The sequence below is a fragment of the Manis javanica genome, chromosome 4, assembly GCF_040802235.1.
Source record: "Manis javanica isolate MJ-LG chromosome 4, MJ_LKY, whole genome shotgun sequence".
NCBI lineage: Eukaryota > Metazoa > Chordata > Mammalia > Pholidota > Manidae > Manis > Manis javanica.
In genome coordinates this window covers 162,585,435-162,601,125 of record NC_133159.1, presented here as the reverse complement: position 1 = coordinate 162,601,125, position 15,691 = coordinate 162,585,435, and the positions used below count along the sequence as shown (strand labels likewise).

The 15,691-nt window shown below is 40.6% G+C and overlaps 1 protein-coding gene and 1 non-coding gene across 2 annotated transcripts in view; both read right to left on the bottom strand.

The window, feature by feature from the left end:
- The window catches only part of LOC140848630 (serine/threonine-protein kinase TAO1-like), a 48,929-nt gene extending 46,422 nt beyond the window's left edge, over window positions 1-2,507 (bottom strand). The window contains exons 1-2 of the mRNA XM_073232899.1: window positions 2,218-2,507; window positions 700-799 (exon numbers count right to left, since the gene is read on the bottom strand). Of these exons, the coding sequence (XP_073089000.1) occupies window positions 700-799; window positions 2,218-2,507 (390 nt within the window). The remainder of the gene's footprint in view (window positions 1-699; window positions 800-2,217) is intronic.
- A 489-nt stretch (window positions 2,508-2,996) lies between these two features.
- LOC140849368 (U2 spliceosomal RNA) lies at window positions 2,997-3,187 on the bottom strand. The gene has a single exon (XR_012131104.1). It is a non-coding gene; the product is annotated as a U2 spliceosomal RNA (small nuclear RNA).
- Window positions 3,188-15,691: the final 12,504 nt, after the last annotated feature.

Genomic DNA, 15,691 nt, shown 5'->3' with positions numbered 1-15,691 from the left:
CAGTGCGTGGCACGAACCCGGTCTCTTGATTCCCGGTTGCCTCCCCACCCCCTTTGCTTTACTCCTCTGTATTTTTTTGCCCAGGCTCTTGCCTCAGACTCCATGCCCAGGTTCCCCCCTCTTGTCAACATGTCCGCTCCCTCCCGCCATCTAAATTCTGACTTGTCCTATTCAGCCTTCTCCATGCCAGGAAGGTCTTCCCGATTCCGCCAGCTTCGTGTTCCACCTCACTTTCTCATTTATTGGGTGTGTATCACATGCTCCCGATAGGGACAGAGCCAAATGGGGCCTCAAGGGGGTCAAGGGGGTCACGGCCAGGTGGGATCCGGGACCACGGCGGGTTCATCTCTCATGGTCTCCTCCTGATGGGACCTGGTGTTCCGGCCATTAGGGCGGGTGTCTTAGTCCCGGTCCTGGGCCGGATGCTCTCCGGCAGCGAGGAATGGTGTCTGGCCCATCTCTCCTCCCAGAACCAAGCACAGGCCCTGGTGGGTGGAGTCACAGGTGGCAGGTGATTAATGACTGCTCGTTAAGTTGCAACTTAGTGGTGATGGCAGGAGTCCCAGAGTCCCTTGTGGCTTGCAGCTGTGTCCTCCTTGGCAAATCCATTTCCCCAGGGTCAAAAGACAGGAGGTATATCACTAGGCCCCCTGTTCAGTCCCAGGGCCCCGTCCACTCTGTAGTGCCCTGCCCGCTCACTTCCGGATTCGGCATCCGGTTCTGGCGAGCCGGATTACCCATACACGTGACTGCATACTTACCCATGCACGTGACCACGCGTACCCTTGACCGGGAACGCCTAGTGGGCAGGAATGGGATCACAGTCACCTCTCGGGGTTGGGGTCATGTGCGCGGGAGGAATGGGTCAATCCGCGGACTCAAAGAACCGAAGGTAGGTTAGGTCAGTGTATGGTGCTGCTTTTTAAAGAAAAATCCAGGAATGTTACAAAAATGTGCTGTGCGTGTGGCACAGTTTAGGATCTAAGGGGGCCGCTCCAATTCGTGAGGGAAAAATTCACTCAATTTGCACCGTACTCCAGCGTAAAGACCAAATGTCTCAAAGGTTTCTTAGATGTTAAATAAGAAGAAGAAAAAGACCTAGAGGAAAATGTAGGGAATTATTTTATACCCTCAGGGGGCAGTCCTTTCTAACCCTTACTGAAAATCTGAAAGCTATTTTTTTAAATTGATGATTACGATCATATAAAAAAAACTTTCAACGGAACCTTGAGCAAATGGAATCATCATCTTAAGCAAAGGCAAAAGACAGATACCCGAAAGGAGAAGACACTCGCCCCTTACATTCCATCTAAAGACCGGCTCCCTTAATATGCAAATTGCAGATACAAGCCCTTATGATAAAGGCCAACCAATAAATAACTCGGCAAGAAAAGGGCTGAAGTCCCTGAACGGGGAGTTTGGAGAGGGAAAGTAAACACAGAGGCGCCCAAACACAGGAGACGATGCTCAACCTTGCCCATGATTAGAGCACTGCAGATCAAAACTATGCCATGCTGAGTTGCCATTTTCACCTGTAAGATCGACCCCTCTCCCTGTCCCCACCTCCCTCCCAAAAGAAGCCATCCCAATTTTGATGCCACGCGGGGTTGATTGGCTAGGCTGGGGAAAGGGGCACTGCCTGAGAACTCCCGCCGTGCTCTTGCAGTCACTTGTCCCTGATGCCCCGACATTCAAGGCTCCCTTGCAGCGAGAGAGGGTGGCCGGCTTCACGACAGCACCGCACAACGGTGAGGTCAACAAGGGCACCCGGAGGGCCTCCGCAGAGCGCGGGGCTGGGCGCAATTTGCAGGCACTTGGGATCTGGGCACAGTGGACTTGAGCAAACTCCGCGTGAGTGAATGTAAGTCCAGGGAGAGGAAATCCCGGGGCAAAATGCCTCTAACAACTGAAAGCAAAGGGAGAAATAAAGTTTAAAATCCGTTTATTTCTTACAAACTGCAGTCCGGGGCCCACTCTCTTTCAAGCTCCAGCAGCAGCAAAACCTGCCCTCCCTCACCTCTTGGGTACAGATAAGCTTTCCTTGCCCAGGTGATTATCCATTGATATGGAGAGGAACTTCTCTCCACCTCCTGAGGAATGATGCAAATGCACTAAAGCCATACTTCTTTCCACCTCTGAACGCCTATTGATATGCAGATATGCTAAAGCCAGGCGAGATATTCTGGAAATGCTACAATTTTACCCACAGTGAATTACGCTGAGGAACCTGAAATGCCATGGCGAATTACTGATCTGCGGAGGGCGATGTTCGTTTCCAATGGATGGAAACCCAGGAGGTCCCCCTGTCGGGACGAAACCAGCAGGGGCCCTAGACCACGGGGCAGGAAGACGGCCTGCGCGAAGAACTCGCACGTGAGCAGCCAGGTCCCGAGCCGGGAGAGATTGGCGGGGTGGGTGTGGAGGTGTGGGGGGATGCTGGCTGAGGAGCCATCATAATCGCGACGTGTCGGGCACTGGCTGAGCGCGTTTAGGAAACCCGGTCTCATTCACTGAACGGTGGCGGAGCGTGCAGTAACGTGCGCGGGAAGGAGCCGTGAACAAAACCAAGCTCTTGCTTTCAGGGACTCGCAGAAGCCCGGGAGCTGCAACCGAGCCAGCTGATCCTTCGCAGTCCACCGCAGCCGACCCTCCTGTCCGGTCTTTGCGCGGCAAGCTGGGCACACCAGGGAAAGGGCTCCCGGCGCGCAGAGGCGTCTGGTGGGGACTGCTTTTACGGGACCCTGGGAGTGTATGCATGCATAAGGCTGCACTACCAGAGCCCTGGGCGTTCGCACCTCTCTACTTGATTAGACGGCGAAGATGTAGGACACACGAACACTTGAAAGGCTCCGGTGGCCGCATCCCGTCAGTGAAGACAACTGCAGAAACCAAGCACTGAAACCTCGCCGTCACAATCCACCGCTAAGCCAACCAGGAGACCTGACAGCTCACCGCTTCAAACTATATTTTGACAAAATCGCTTAATCTCCCGGACAGGGAGGTGCACCGTTCCCGGAAGCACTGCAATACCAGGTCGATGCGTGGAGTGGACGGAGCAAGCTCCTATTCCATCTCCCTGCTCCAAAAATCCATTTAATATATTGTCCTCGGATAGAGGACGTATCAGATATTAAACTGATAAGAACAGATACTACACTTGATCTTAGCCAAAAGGCCGAGAAGCGATAACCGCAGCTGCTCTTTCCAGGCCGCACCCTGCCTCTCACACCTCTTTAAGCTCACGGTGAGAAATCTCGCCAGCAGCCAAAGGCACACCCTCTTCCCTAGACTTGAAAGCCTATTACAGCCCCACAACCTGTAGGACTGTTTCTCTTATTTGGGGTTTCACGCTTTTGGGGTTTTTTGGTCCCATAGTTCCCAGACGAACTAGCCACTTCAAATTTGCATGCCCCGCCCTTCCCGCCTTCGGTGCTCGCCCACTCGCCTGGAAACGGAAACGCGCCTAGCCACAAAGCTCCTTCAGCCTCGTTTCCCTGGAGAAGTCCTGGAGCGGGAATAGACACGAACAGCTTTATGGGACTTTTCTTTCAAACATAGAGCGACGTTGAAACAGTTTTAGGCTGAACGCTCACCACCTAACATCATTTGACCGCCGTGTGTTCTATATATGTACACATACACAGGCGCAGATACAAATACGTCCGTCCCTCTCTGCTTTTACCAACCTGCCTTGCCCTGGAAGAAGTGTTTTTAAAGAGATGAGCTCAGCAACCCTTTCCTCTCCCTAAGTGTTTTCTTTCTTCTTTCTTTCTCTCTTTCTTTCTTTATTCTTTCTTTCTCTCTTTCTTTCTTTCTTCTTTCTTTCTCTCTTTCTTTCTTTCTCTCTTTCTCTTTTTCTTTCTCTCTCTTTCTCTTTTTCTTTCTCTCTCTTTCTCTCTCTCTCTCTCTCTCTCTCTCTCTCTCTCTCTCTCTCTCTCTCTCTTTCTTTCTTTCCTTTTCTTCTTCCTTTTTTTGAGCCGTTCTCCTATCTGTAAATGTCTGGCTTTTTAAACAGAATAAAACTCATTCCATCTTGCGCCCCAACAGCGAGGACCCTCTTAAGAACTTGTCGACACCAAAGACCTCCAGGGAACACGCCCACAGAGAAACGGGTTGCGTTTCTCTCTTGCTGCAAAATGAGAGGACCGACGCCATGGCGAACCGTGGGGCATCTCCGTGAGAGGGGGTCAGGAATGGCTCATTATATACAGGATGCGGGCTTGTGTTGGGCGGGGGAGGGTTGGGAGAGTTTAAGTAAGAGGGGCCTTTCTCTGGATGTGAAGGCTCGCAGATTTTGCCACCCCCCGGGAAAATGCCGCTTTGGCCTAAGGATTATTTTGAGCTGAAGCAGATAGGAGAAAAGCTAGCTCTCTGCCCTCCCTCCCCGCCATTTGCCTAAAAGCAGGGCAAAAGTTGGCACAGAAGTTAAACAATCACTGGCAACCCTAGAACCCTTATGAGCCCAGAGACTGGCACCAGGGGACTCTACGTAACAAACTTTACTGACTAGTCCTCATCTTCTTACGTCTTCCCTCCCACAGTTCGCCACCCTAGGAGCTCAAAAGTCCTGTTCCTTTGTCTTGTCACTTCTCCGGACAGTTACTGGGTCGGTTGGTTTCTTTGTTTGTATAAGGCTATATATACATATATACATATCTGAGTTACTCATCCCTGAGTATGTACAACGCTAATCAGTTTGTCTTTCTCCTGTTAACCTGTCTTTTGTTACGAAGCCCCAGCCTCCCACAACCTAGAAGGGTAAAAGGGAAAAGATATTTCTCTTCCCCTACCAGGGGCTCTCAGGCACTTGGGGGTAGGTAATTCTGTGACTGGGTAGCTGAATAAATCTTCAGAAGGAGGGGAGGGGTCGCGCGAGGCCAAAGCTGTCATTGGACAGCATACAGGGAGTGAGTGTTTGGTAGATTTTGTTGTTTGGGCCATTTTCTTTCTTGCCTGAATTCGGATGTGACTACGGACTGGTCTTGTGTCTGTCTTGATCCGTTCACGGCCACAGAATGGCCTTGTCTGCTGTTGATGTTGAAAATAAGAGAAGGGAAACCTCGCTGCAGATGGAGCGGGGAACCCCTGAAAGTCGGAGCTCTCACCCACGGAGCCCTCGAGTCGCAGTCCGCAAGTCTACACAACCAGCAGGAAGAAGGAAGATGGGAATTATTTTGACAAAGGGAGGAAACTTTGATAAAGTTTCACACAGGAACTTTATCTCCTGCCTCCGGAGGAGGCGGAGGACGGGGACGCCTCCTTGCCGCACCGGCAACGCCTTAACCCGCTGCTCCGAGCCAAGGAGAAACCGCCACCACCCTGGAACTCCTCCTAAAACCTAGGAAAAGCTGACCTTCCCTTCGTCTCCTTGGATCGGCTTGTGGATCCTCATAGCTTGTGCGCCCGGATTGCAATTCCTCCGCTATTCTTGAATACTCTCATTTTGAATGCAAACATTCAGCAAAGCATAACATTTCCGGAAGATGCCCTTGAAGGTTTATGTACAAAGAACTGAAATTTCAAGTGGTGAAATCAAACATCATTCCTTGATAGACTCTATTTTTGCACCTAAAGTCCACCTGTTGTACTAATGAGACTCACAAACACTTTTAAAGAGCTTCCTGCATGTTAGATACCTTTCTGATGCTTTCTGTTATGTGTAGTACCTCATGTAGTACTCAAAATCATCTGAAATAGGTACAGATAGTATTTACATATTTTACACATAAGGATACAGAGGTGCAGAGAGGTCTCGGGAGCTTGCTGTAGGGCAACCACTCTCTCTGGCTGCTTTTAATAGACTGTCCTTATCCTTGATCTTTGCCATTTTAATTAGTACATGTTTTGGTGTGGTCTTCCTTGGGTCCCTTGTGTTCGGATTCATATTATTTTCTCTTTGCCCCTGAAATGTCTTTATTGACTCGTGGGTTACCTCGAGGTGTATTTCATTTCCACACTTGAGGTCCTGTTTTTTTTTTTTTTTAACGGTTTTGTTACTGATTTTAAGTTAATTACCTTCTTACCAGAAAACATTTTGTATGAATTGAAATCTTTTCACTTGTTAAGTAAGATTAGTTTTATGACCCAGTATATGATCTCACAGTGTATGTCATAATGCACACTTGAGGAGACTGTACATTCAGTGGCCAGGATACATACTGGAATGTCATCAGGACCTGTTGGTTGGTAGTGTTGGTCTATGGTGGTGGTGTTCCAGTTACAGACTCTTCTCTTTTCAGTTGTATCAATTTTTGCTTCGTGTAATTTGAAGCTCTTTTGTCAGGTGAGTATACATTTGGAATTTGATGAATGAAATCATAATATTATGTAATGTCCCTTTTTACTCCTTGTAATTTTGTTAGCTCTGAAGTTCTGAATATTTCGTGTGGTAGTAATATATAGCCTTTAGCTTTCTTTTGTTTAATATTTTACATTTCCCTTAATGGAGGTCAGATTCTCTTAGCTTTCCATCATCTAAGTCTCTCTCTCTCTCTCTCTCTCTCACCACCGCCCCCCTCTATTATTTTTGTATTCATTCCACAAAACTTTTGCTTAGATAAAGGATTCTCTTCTGGGTTGGCAGTTCTTTACTTTCCTCACTTTAAAGATACTATTGAACATTCTGTGGCCTCCACTGTATTTTATGAGAATTCTGTGATCATTCAAATTTCAGTTTATCTTTGCTTTTTAGCATTAGGACATGTTTAGGCTTATCAGGCCTAACTGTTACTGATTTTGAGTTTACGCCTTATTGGGCCTAAACCCTTTGAATTTGCTCTGTTTGGGGCTTGCTGAGCATCTTGAATCTCTAAATTTATGTTTTTGTCAAAGCTGAGATCTTTTCTGCTCTCAGTGAGAATTGTTTTATCTAAAAAATAATATTTTCTTTTCTTTTATAGAACACCTATAATGTGAAATTTAGACAATTTGATACTGTCCCACAAGTTTCTAAGGATGTATTCATTTTTTCCAGTGTTTTTTCCTGTCTTTTCTTCAGTGTAGATCATTTCTGCTGCTCTGTTATCTTCAAGTTTACACACCCTTCTATCATCTCTGTTCAGTGGTTGAGCCCATGCAATATCTTTTGTCATTTTTGGTAATTATATTTTTCAGTTCTAATTTTCTCGACGTGGATCTTTTCTTTATAGTTTTTATTTTTCTGCTAGAAGTTTAGTGTTTCCAATTTTTAAGAGTATTAAGCATTACCACATTAGTATGGTTATAATAACAGCTATAAAGTCTTTATGTGATAATTACAACATGAGGCATCTCAAAATAGGCATCTGTCCCTCCTTTTCCTTGAGAATTTGTCACATTCTCCAGTGGCGTGTGTATGTGTGTGTTGTTTGTTTTAGCATGTGCAGTAAATTTTGGATTTTATTCTGGCCATTTTGAATATGATCGTGTCATTTCTGAGTCATGTTTGTGCAGGTGCATTCAGACCATTTACATTTAGGGTGCTTATGGATAGGTATGTACTTACTGCTATTGCAGGCTTTAGATTCGTGGTGACCAAATGTTCAAGGGTAACATCCTTACTATCTAAGAGTCTAATGTAACTCACTTAGTGTGCTATTACACACACAAGCTAAAGGTTCTTTTTTTTTTTTTTTCCCTCCTTTTCTTCCTCCTCCACTCTTTATATATTGGGTATCGCATTCTGTACTCTTTCTCTGTACATTTTTATTACCTCTGGTGACAGCTATTTCACCTTAGGAACACTTCCATCTATAGGAGTCCCTCCAGAATACACTGTAGAGACGGTTTGTGGGAGGTCAATTCTCTTATTAAATATATCATGCCACTCTGTTCTGGCCCGTAAGGTTTCTGCTGGGAAGGCTGATGATAGCCTGATGGGTTTTCCTTTGTGTGTGATCTGTTTACTCTCTCTGGTTGCTTTTAATAGTCTGTCCTTATCCTTGATCTTTGCCATTTTAATTAGTACACGTTTTGGTGTGGTCTTCCTTGGGTCCCTTGTGTTCGCATCCATATTATTTTCTCTTTGTCCTTGGAATGCCTTTATTGACCCATGGGTTGCCTCGAGGTGTATTTAATTTCCACACTTGAGGTCCTGTTTTTTTTAACTGTTTTTGTTACTGATTTTAAGTTTATTACCCTTTTATCAGAAAACATTTTGTATGAATTGAAATTTTTTCACCTGTTAAGATTTATTTTATGACCCAGTATGTGATCTCACAGTGTATGTCATAATGCACACTTGAGGAGACTGTGCATTCTGTGGCCAGGCTACATACTGGAATGTCATTAGGACCTGTTGGTTGGTAGTGTTGGTCTATGGTGGTGGTGTTCCAGTTACAGACTCTTCTCTTTTCAGTTGTATCAATTTTTGCTTCGTGTAATTTGAAGCTCTTTTGTCAGGTGAGTATACATTTGGAATTTGATGAATGAAATCATAATATTATGTAATGTCCCTTTTTACTCCTTGTAATTTTGTTAGCTCTGAAGTTCTGAATATTTCATGTGGTAGTAATATATAGCCTTTAGCTTTCTTTTGTTTAATATTTTACATTTCCCTTAATGGAGGTCAGATTCTCTTAGCTTTCCATCATCTAACTCTCTCTCTCTCTCTCTATTATTTTTGTATTCATTCCACAAAACTTTTGCTTAGATAAATGATTCTCTTCTGGGTTGGCATTTCCTTTCCTTTCTCACTTCAAAGATATTATTGAACATTCTGTGGCCTCCATTGTAGTTTATAAGACTTCTGTGATCATTCAAGTTTTAGCTTATCTTTGTTTTTTAGCATTAGGACATGTTTAGGCCTTATCAGACCTAAGTGTTTGTTATTGATTTTGAATTTCGGCCTTATTAGGCCTAAACTCTTTGAATTTGCTCTGTTTGGGCTTGCTGAGCATCTTGAATATCTTAATTTATGTTTTTGTCAGATCTGGGATCTTTTCTGCTTTTAGTAAGAATTCTTTTTCTAAAAAAATAAAATTTTCTTTTCCTTTATATAGCACCTATAATATGAAATTTAGACAATTTGATACTGTCCCACAAGTTTCTAAGGATGTATTCATTTTTTGCAATGTTTTGTCTCTCTTTTCAAAATTTTTACAAAATTTCATATAAGTCATGCTTGTAATAAAGGTACTATAATTTGATCATTCAAAGTTCTTAAATAAGCTCTTAGGTACATAGAAGGCTGTTTTTCACAGCTGTGTAAATTGAATAGGAACAGTTTATATAGAATTTAGTTCGATCTGCTCATTTTAGGAGTGATAAGTTAAATGACTGTCCTGTGGTCACATATTCTTGGAAGAATTGCAATTGAAGCATTGTTCCAGGGAGCTGTCTTCCAGAGCAGAGTGATTGGTAGAAGTGAAGAATATGGTGCAGTCTCGAAAATGTTAGAAAAGGAATACAAACTAGTAATTTGAATTTTTACTGCAATGTAGTATTAATTTAGGGCAGGACAAAAGATATGTAAATGTGTTTTATGTTGTTAGAAAATTAGTAACAAGCATTATGATTGGTTCAGTTGACTTCACTAAAAATGAGACAGGCTCAAAAAATTCTCTGTCGTTTAAAAAATTTTTGAAATTTAATAACATTAAAAGCATTCAAAAGTTTAAAAAATATGCTTTGGGCATGGAAAAAACTGGCTAGAGCTTTATTTTCCCTTATGAGTTCAATGAAATCAATTTTTGGAGTTTTTAATTTCAATTGGTGAATTCCGGGAGGTCCTGATAACTGACATTCAGTGTGCTGCCTGCTGCTCCTGAGTGCTGGTCTGCACTTAGCATTCATTGCCTCATGTGACCCTCGCAGCTACGCTGGGAGGTAGGTTATTTCCTTCATTTTATAGATTTGGGAAATGAGGCTACCCAAGTTCATAGTTGGCAAATAATTGTTGTCAGGATTCCTATCTAGGCAGTGTCGTTCCAGAACCCGGTTCTGAAGCCTGTCATTTATAGCCGCCGTTTTTGAAATTTGGTAATCTGACATAAAGGAACTGACACCAGAATCACCAGGGAATTCTGTAGAGTATCACCTTACATAATGAAGCAGATTTGATAAGGCCATATTTTAATATGAATCAGGTTATGGAGGAAACAGTTATCTATCTATGTTAAATTCATTATTTTCTTCCATTGCATTTTTCTTAGGAATGTCTGTGTTAGAGTTGATTACACACGACCATGTGGTGTCTGAAAGGAAAAGAAATCTTACTGAATCAAATCTATTATCTATTTTCTTGCATTTGAAGGTCATTGATAGATGGGAATCTTCCTGTTGTTAGAAACATATTATGGGTACATTTTGAGTTGTTGGGCACGTTTTTAATGGTCTTCCTACTATATTATCTCTTTTGCTGATGAGCTTATTGCATCAGAGTTTGATAAATCTTTAAGTACTGATACAGAAAGCCTTCCAGTACATATAGATTTATCTGATTTTTAGAAGTGTGTGTATAGTATGTACTTAGATACTATGTATAGTGGGAATCTTTTTTTTTAAAGCAGCACGGGTGATTGTGATGATGAGCCGGGTTTAAGACTCCTGCGCTAGTAGGCAACACTTTTTCAGTGAAATTCCACGTCTAAGATAATTTTATATATGTAGTCAGAAAATGATATACTAATTATTCTTAGCAACTTTTGCTTTTTCCTTTTTTCTTTTCTCATTTCTCTACAATTCCTTATGCCACCGTGGCTTCATTCATACCGATTTCCCAAGGACTGGGAGAGCAGCATAAAATTAGAATCAGACAGCTGACTGCCCAGCAGGATGTCGTCAACTATCCTAGCACAGAGCCTGAAGGACCCTGAGATTGCAGAGCTCTTCTCCAAAGAAGATCCAGAGAAGCGCTTCACAGATTTCAAAAAAGTTTCCCAGGGAGGCTTTGGAGCAGTGTTCTTTGTAAGTGTTAAAGGCTTAACGTCAGTGACCAGCATTTATTTAATATCCAGTCCTGGCAGAGTAAAAATCAGGAGTACAAAAAGACATACGCAGTAGTCTATTTTAGAGTCACTTGCATTAGGTGTATATAAAAAGAGATCATTTTATTTATTGAGCTTCTTAGATTACTGAAAAAAGGGAAAGATATTCGGCTTTAATTTCCATGTTGTTTACACTACTTGAGCAGTTTTATGACTTACATTGCTATTGAATCAAATATTGCAAAACACTGACTTACGTAAAGTCCCATACAGACATTTCATGATTATTCATTCATTATTTCTTCCTATTAAGATTGCTTTTTTTTCCCCTCAGCAACAAGTTTGTGTAGATGTTTAATTTTTTGGTAGTGTTACAGATTTAGTATTTTCATTTTAATGGGTACCTTAAATACACTGAATTCTTCCACAGATGTCTAGAGAGGATTAACCCTTTTTACTGAACTCATTTGAAATGTTTTGCAGCTATCCTCTTGTGCCTTCTTTACACAGCATCTTTTTTTTTAAACACATAATGAGAATTTGGCTCTTACTTTCTAAAGAGTTAACTTTCATGTTTCTGTTATGCTGTTATTTTTTTATCAAAATTCCACCACAGTGGTAAATAGTAATGGTGATAGCATTTTAGCTGTCTTGTCTTAATTCTAGTTAATAGTTGTTTACAATAGGCATGATTTATCATGTTGAGGAATTACCTTTCCCATGTGGGTTTTCTAAGAGTTCGGTCTTCCCTGCATTAAATACATTTAGAGTTGGGCTCTTTCTGCGTTTTCAGCATTTCTATGTATAAGTATATATTTTCCCCCTTTGATTTGTAAAAAAAAATATGGCAAATTATGAAATGTTTTCCTCTATCAAAATTTTGCATTTCCGTGGTAATAAATTTTATCCAAATGAAATATTCTTTTAATGCCCTGTAATATTTGGTTTTCAATTTTTATTTAGAGTTCCCTTGTCTACATTTGTAAGTCAGATTGGTCCCTGACTTTCTATTTTGTGCTGCTTGTGAGGGTTTAGTTGCTGGGTCAGACCGCCTCCATACGATTAGTGGGACAGCTTTCCTTTCCCTCCCCTTTTATCCTGGGAAGTTCCCCTGGTGAAACTGCTCCCCTCACAACTATTTTAAAGATGATTAGTATTCTTTTCAATCTTCCACCACTGTTTTACGCAGATTTTCTTCTCTAGATCAATGTTAGTAGTTCTTTCCTAGAGAATTATCCATTTCATTGAAATTTTGACATTTACAGGCCTAGCATAGACTTGTACTAGTCATTTTTTGTTTGTTTATAGTTCTGTTCAAATTTCTATATTTTTCCTCTCAACTAGCTCATTCAAAGATAAACATGCATTATTTTTATTTCTAAAGTACCAGTTCCTTGATAATTTGATATGCTTTTTGCTACTTATGTTTTTAATGTTCTTTAAAAGCAGTTTTGGTATCTTTTTGGACATGGTAGTTTATAAATGTTAGGTTTTACAGTGATCTTCTGTCTTTTTTAGGCACGAGATGTGCACACCAATGACGCGGTGGCTATCAAGAGAATACCTTTCAGTGGAAAGAAGGCTATGGAGGTAGGTGAAATATATATATGTTTGTATTGGCATGTTAAAGAAAGCCATACCATTTTTAATTGGGGATAGGTGGGAATTTTTTCAAAAAATGTTGAAAAATATACAAATACTAAGATTTATCTCAGTGAATTTTCTTCCACAGACTCAGTGTGCCCATTTAACCTGTACCTAGAGCCATAAACAACATTCATGACATCCCAGAAACCTCCCAACTGCGTCCCTTACTCTTAATTTTTTTAGATATGTGCTGCTGACATGAGTTTAATTTTTTAAATTGTTGTTTAGCAGATTATTCTATAATAGAGGGATTATCATGTCTGAGAAAGTAAACTAGAATAAGGTACATTTAACAGTAAGTATACTGGATATAAATTTTTAATGGTTGAGAAATTATTTAACGGCTGTTGCAAATAACCATCAGCAGCAATATATCTAGTCTGAAAAATAAGGCAGTGGGTAATAATCTGAAAAAATAAAATTACTGATACTGTATTGCATGTACTTTAGTTCATCAGTATTCTGATTAGTTCTTCCTTAATTGCATAAGTTTATAAAATTACTTTCTAAGTCTGTTCTCTTTGTCTTTCTTTAATTCTTTAAAAATTTTATTTATTTTTAATTGTGATAAAGTACACAAAACAAATTTACCATCTTAACCACTTCAAGTGTAGGTTCAGTAGTGTTAAGGACAGTCACATTGCTGTGCAACCATCGCCACCATTCATCTCCAGAATTCTTTCATTTTGCAAAAGTGATATTCTGCACCCATCAAACAATAACACCTCATTCCCCCCTCCCCGCAGCCCTTGGAGATCACCTCTCCTCTTTCTGTCTCTATCAATTTGACTACTTTAGGTATCTCAAGTAATTGAAATTATGCACTATTTGTCCTTTTGTGACTGGCTTGTTTCACTTAATATAGTTTCCTGAAAGTTCATCTATGTTGTAGTGTGTCAGAATTACCTTTCTTTTTAAAAGCTGAATAATATTCCTGTGTGTGTGTGTGTGTGTAAAAACACCACAGTTTGTCCATCTACCATCTGTTAATGGACACTAAGTTGCTTCTACCCCTTGGTTGTTGTGAATAATGCTGCTATGCACATAGGTATATGCCCAGAGGTAGAAATGCTAGATCAGTCTTTAATTTTTAAAGGTTTTGGCTTTCTACATTTCTGTAATCTCTGTTTTGTGGTAAATATTGTTTTTTTGTGATAATCATACTTATGGGTATGATAACACTGTTGCGGTTGATCACTGTTTCATCATGTCGATACCTAAAAAAACTCTAATAATTTCTAAAACCCCTAAAAAAACCTCCATTTTTTACAAGTTTAATTTTATTTGCCATTCTACAGTATAACTTTAAAACCAGCTTTCATAGCAGACTTGTGTTGGAGTCTGTTTAATTAGTCATGCCTAGAACAAAAAGTTTCACCTAGGGCATCATCTTCTCTCATCTAATAGTGTATCCTTCCTGGAAGTTTTTTTTTCATTGAAGAATACAGGTTTTAGCTTGGTTTTGTTTTGAGAGTTTGCCTCCCAGAGCACTCAATTTTGAAATGTAAAGCCCCTATGACACTTTCTGAAGTTAGCATCTTACAGCCTACACATTTTACACGGTGAATATCTTGGTATATTTTCTTGAGGGCTTATGAAATAACATAGGAGATATAGGATCTTAAATTCTAGTGCAAAACATTTTTTAAAGTTCTGTATTCTAGTTCCCCTACCTTTAGAAGTATGATACAAGTCAGCGGTAAAGCCTGGAAAAAGTGAAACAAGAACAAAAAACAGATTCCACGTTCCCATCCCCCATCTCCTAAGCCTCCAGAGTCTCTGGGTGTGGACCCAAGTACCTGTGTTTTCAGAGTTCCCTGACTGCTTCTGACAAGTAACTGTATTTAGGACATGGCCTAAGTTTCTGAAGTTGTCATAGAGTAGCTTTTATTGCTGAAGGTTTATCTGTTATTTACTAGTAGGCGTCAGTGGGAAGGCTCTTCGTGAAATCCTGTAGGAAAATGTTTCCATGCTGCTTGGTTTTTCTGTGAACTTCCCTCTGTTATAACCTAAGTGTTCGCTAGCATTTTAGAATATGAGCACTTAGGAATTTAGGTAATTAGTTGATTTGAGTTTAAACAGCAGAAAAAACTTAACATTTGGTAGACAATATAAGCCAAAACCACAACAGCTGAACTTTAAGGTATGTAAATTATACAACAATAAAGCTGCAAAAAAGAAGGGGGAGGTTGAAATTTTGAAGGAAAACCACTATATGTAGTATATAGCTTTCAACAGGCTTGGTGTGTGGTTGTAAAATTTTTATAAGACTCATTGATAATAAATTTTATGAAAATGAAAATATGTACTACCTGGAATGAATTTTATGTTATTGAGTTGTAAACTATATGAATGTAATTTCTTTAAAATATAGGAGTTTGACATTTAAATATTACAAATGAAGCAAAGTTGTATGTTCTTGTTAACTTTTTAATCTAATAATTACTTTTGTACTTATATAGTTTTCTAAGGAAAGGCAACTGTTCCTAATTCTTTCCTTTATTCTTTTTTTTCTCCCCACAGAGATGGCAGGGTATTATTAAGGAAGTCAGGTTTCTCCGAACATTGAAACATCCCAACATCGTAGAATACAAAGGCTGCTATTTACGTGAGCACCGAGCATGGGTGGGTATCTGCTCTCCCCTTGCTGGAATTTTAGTAGGTTTGGTTTATGATTAATTCGAAAATGTCTCAAAATAGTTGTGTAAAGCCACGCACAAACACCTTGAAATGTCAGTTCACACTGAGAAAGGAGCAGCTTTTCCTGAAACTCTCAGGCAGTGAGAGAGAATAGAACTTTTGCCAGTTGACTACAGAGATTCAGCTGACCGTTACGTGCACGGGAGAATGTTCTGATGTGTGTTAGCGGTTTCATTCTTCAAATGCTTTATCAAACATTTGTGTGAGAACAATCCTATCAAAGGATGAAAATCAGCATATATTTTTGACATAAATGTATTGTAAGCTATTTAACCACAAGCACCTTGGTTGGAATATTGGTGGTGAATCCTGGTGAAATCTGAACTGATTGTGATTCTTTGGCTGAATAATACTAAAGGTAGAAAATTGGGACATTTTATTGCAGAAACTGGAAATTAATTTTGCCCCATTGTTGAAACTAAGATAAGGTAGTAATCTTA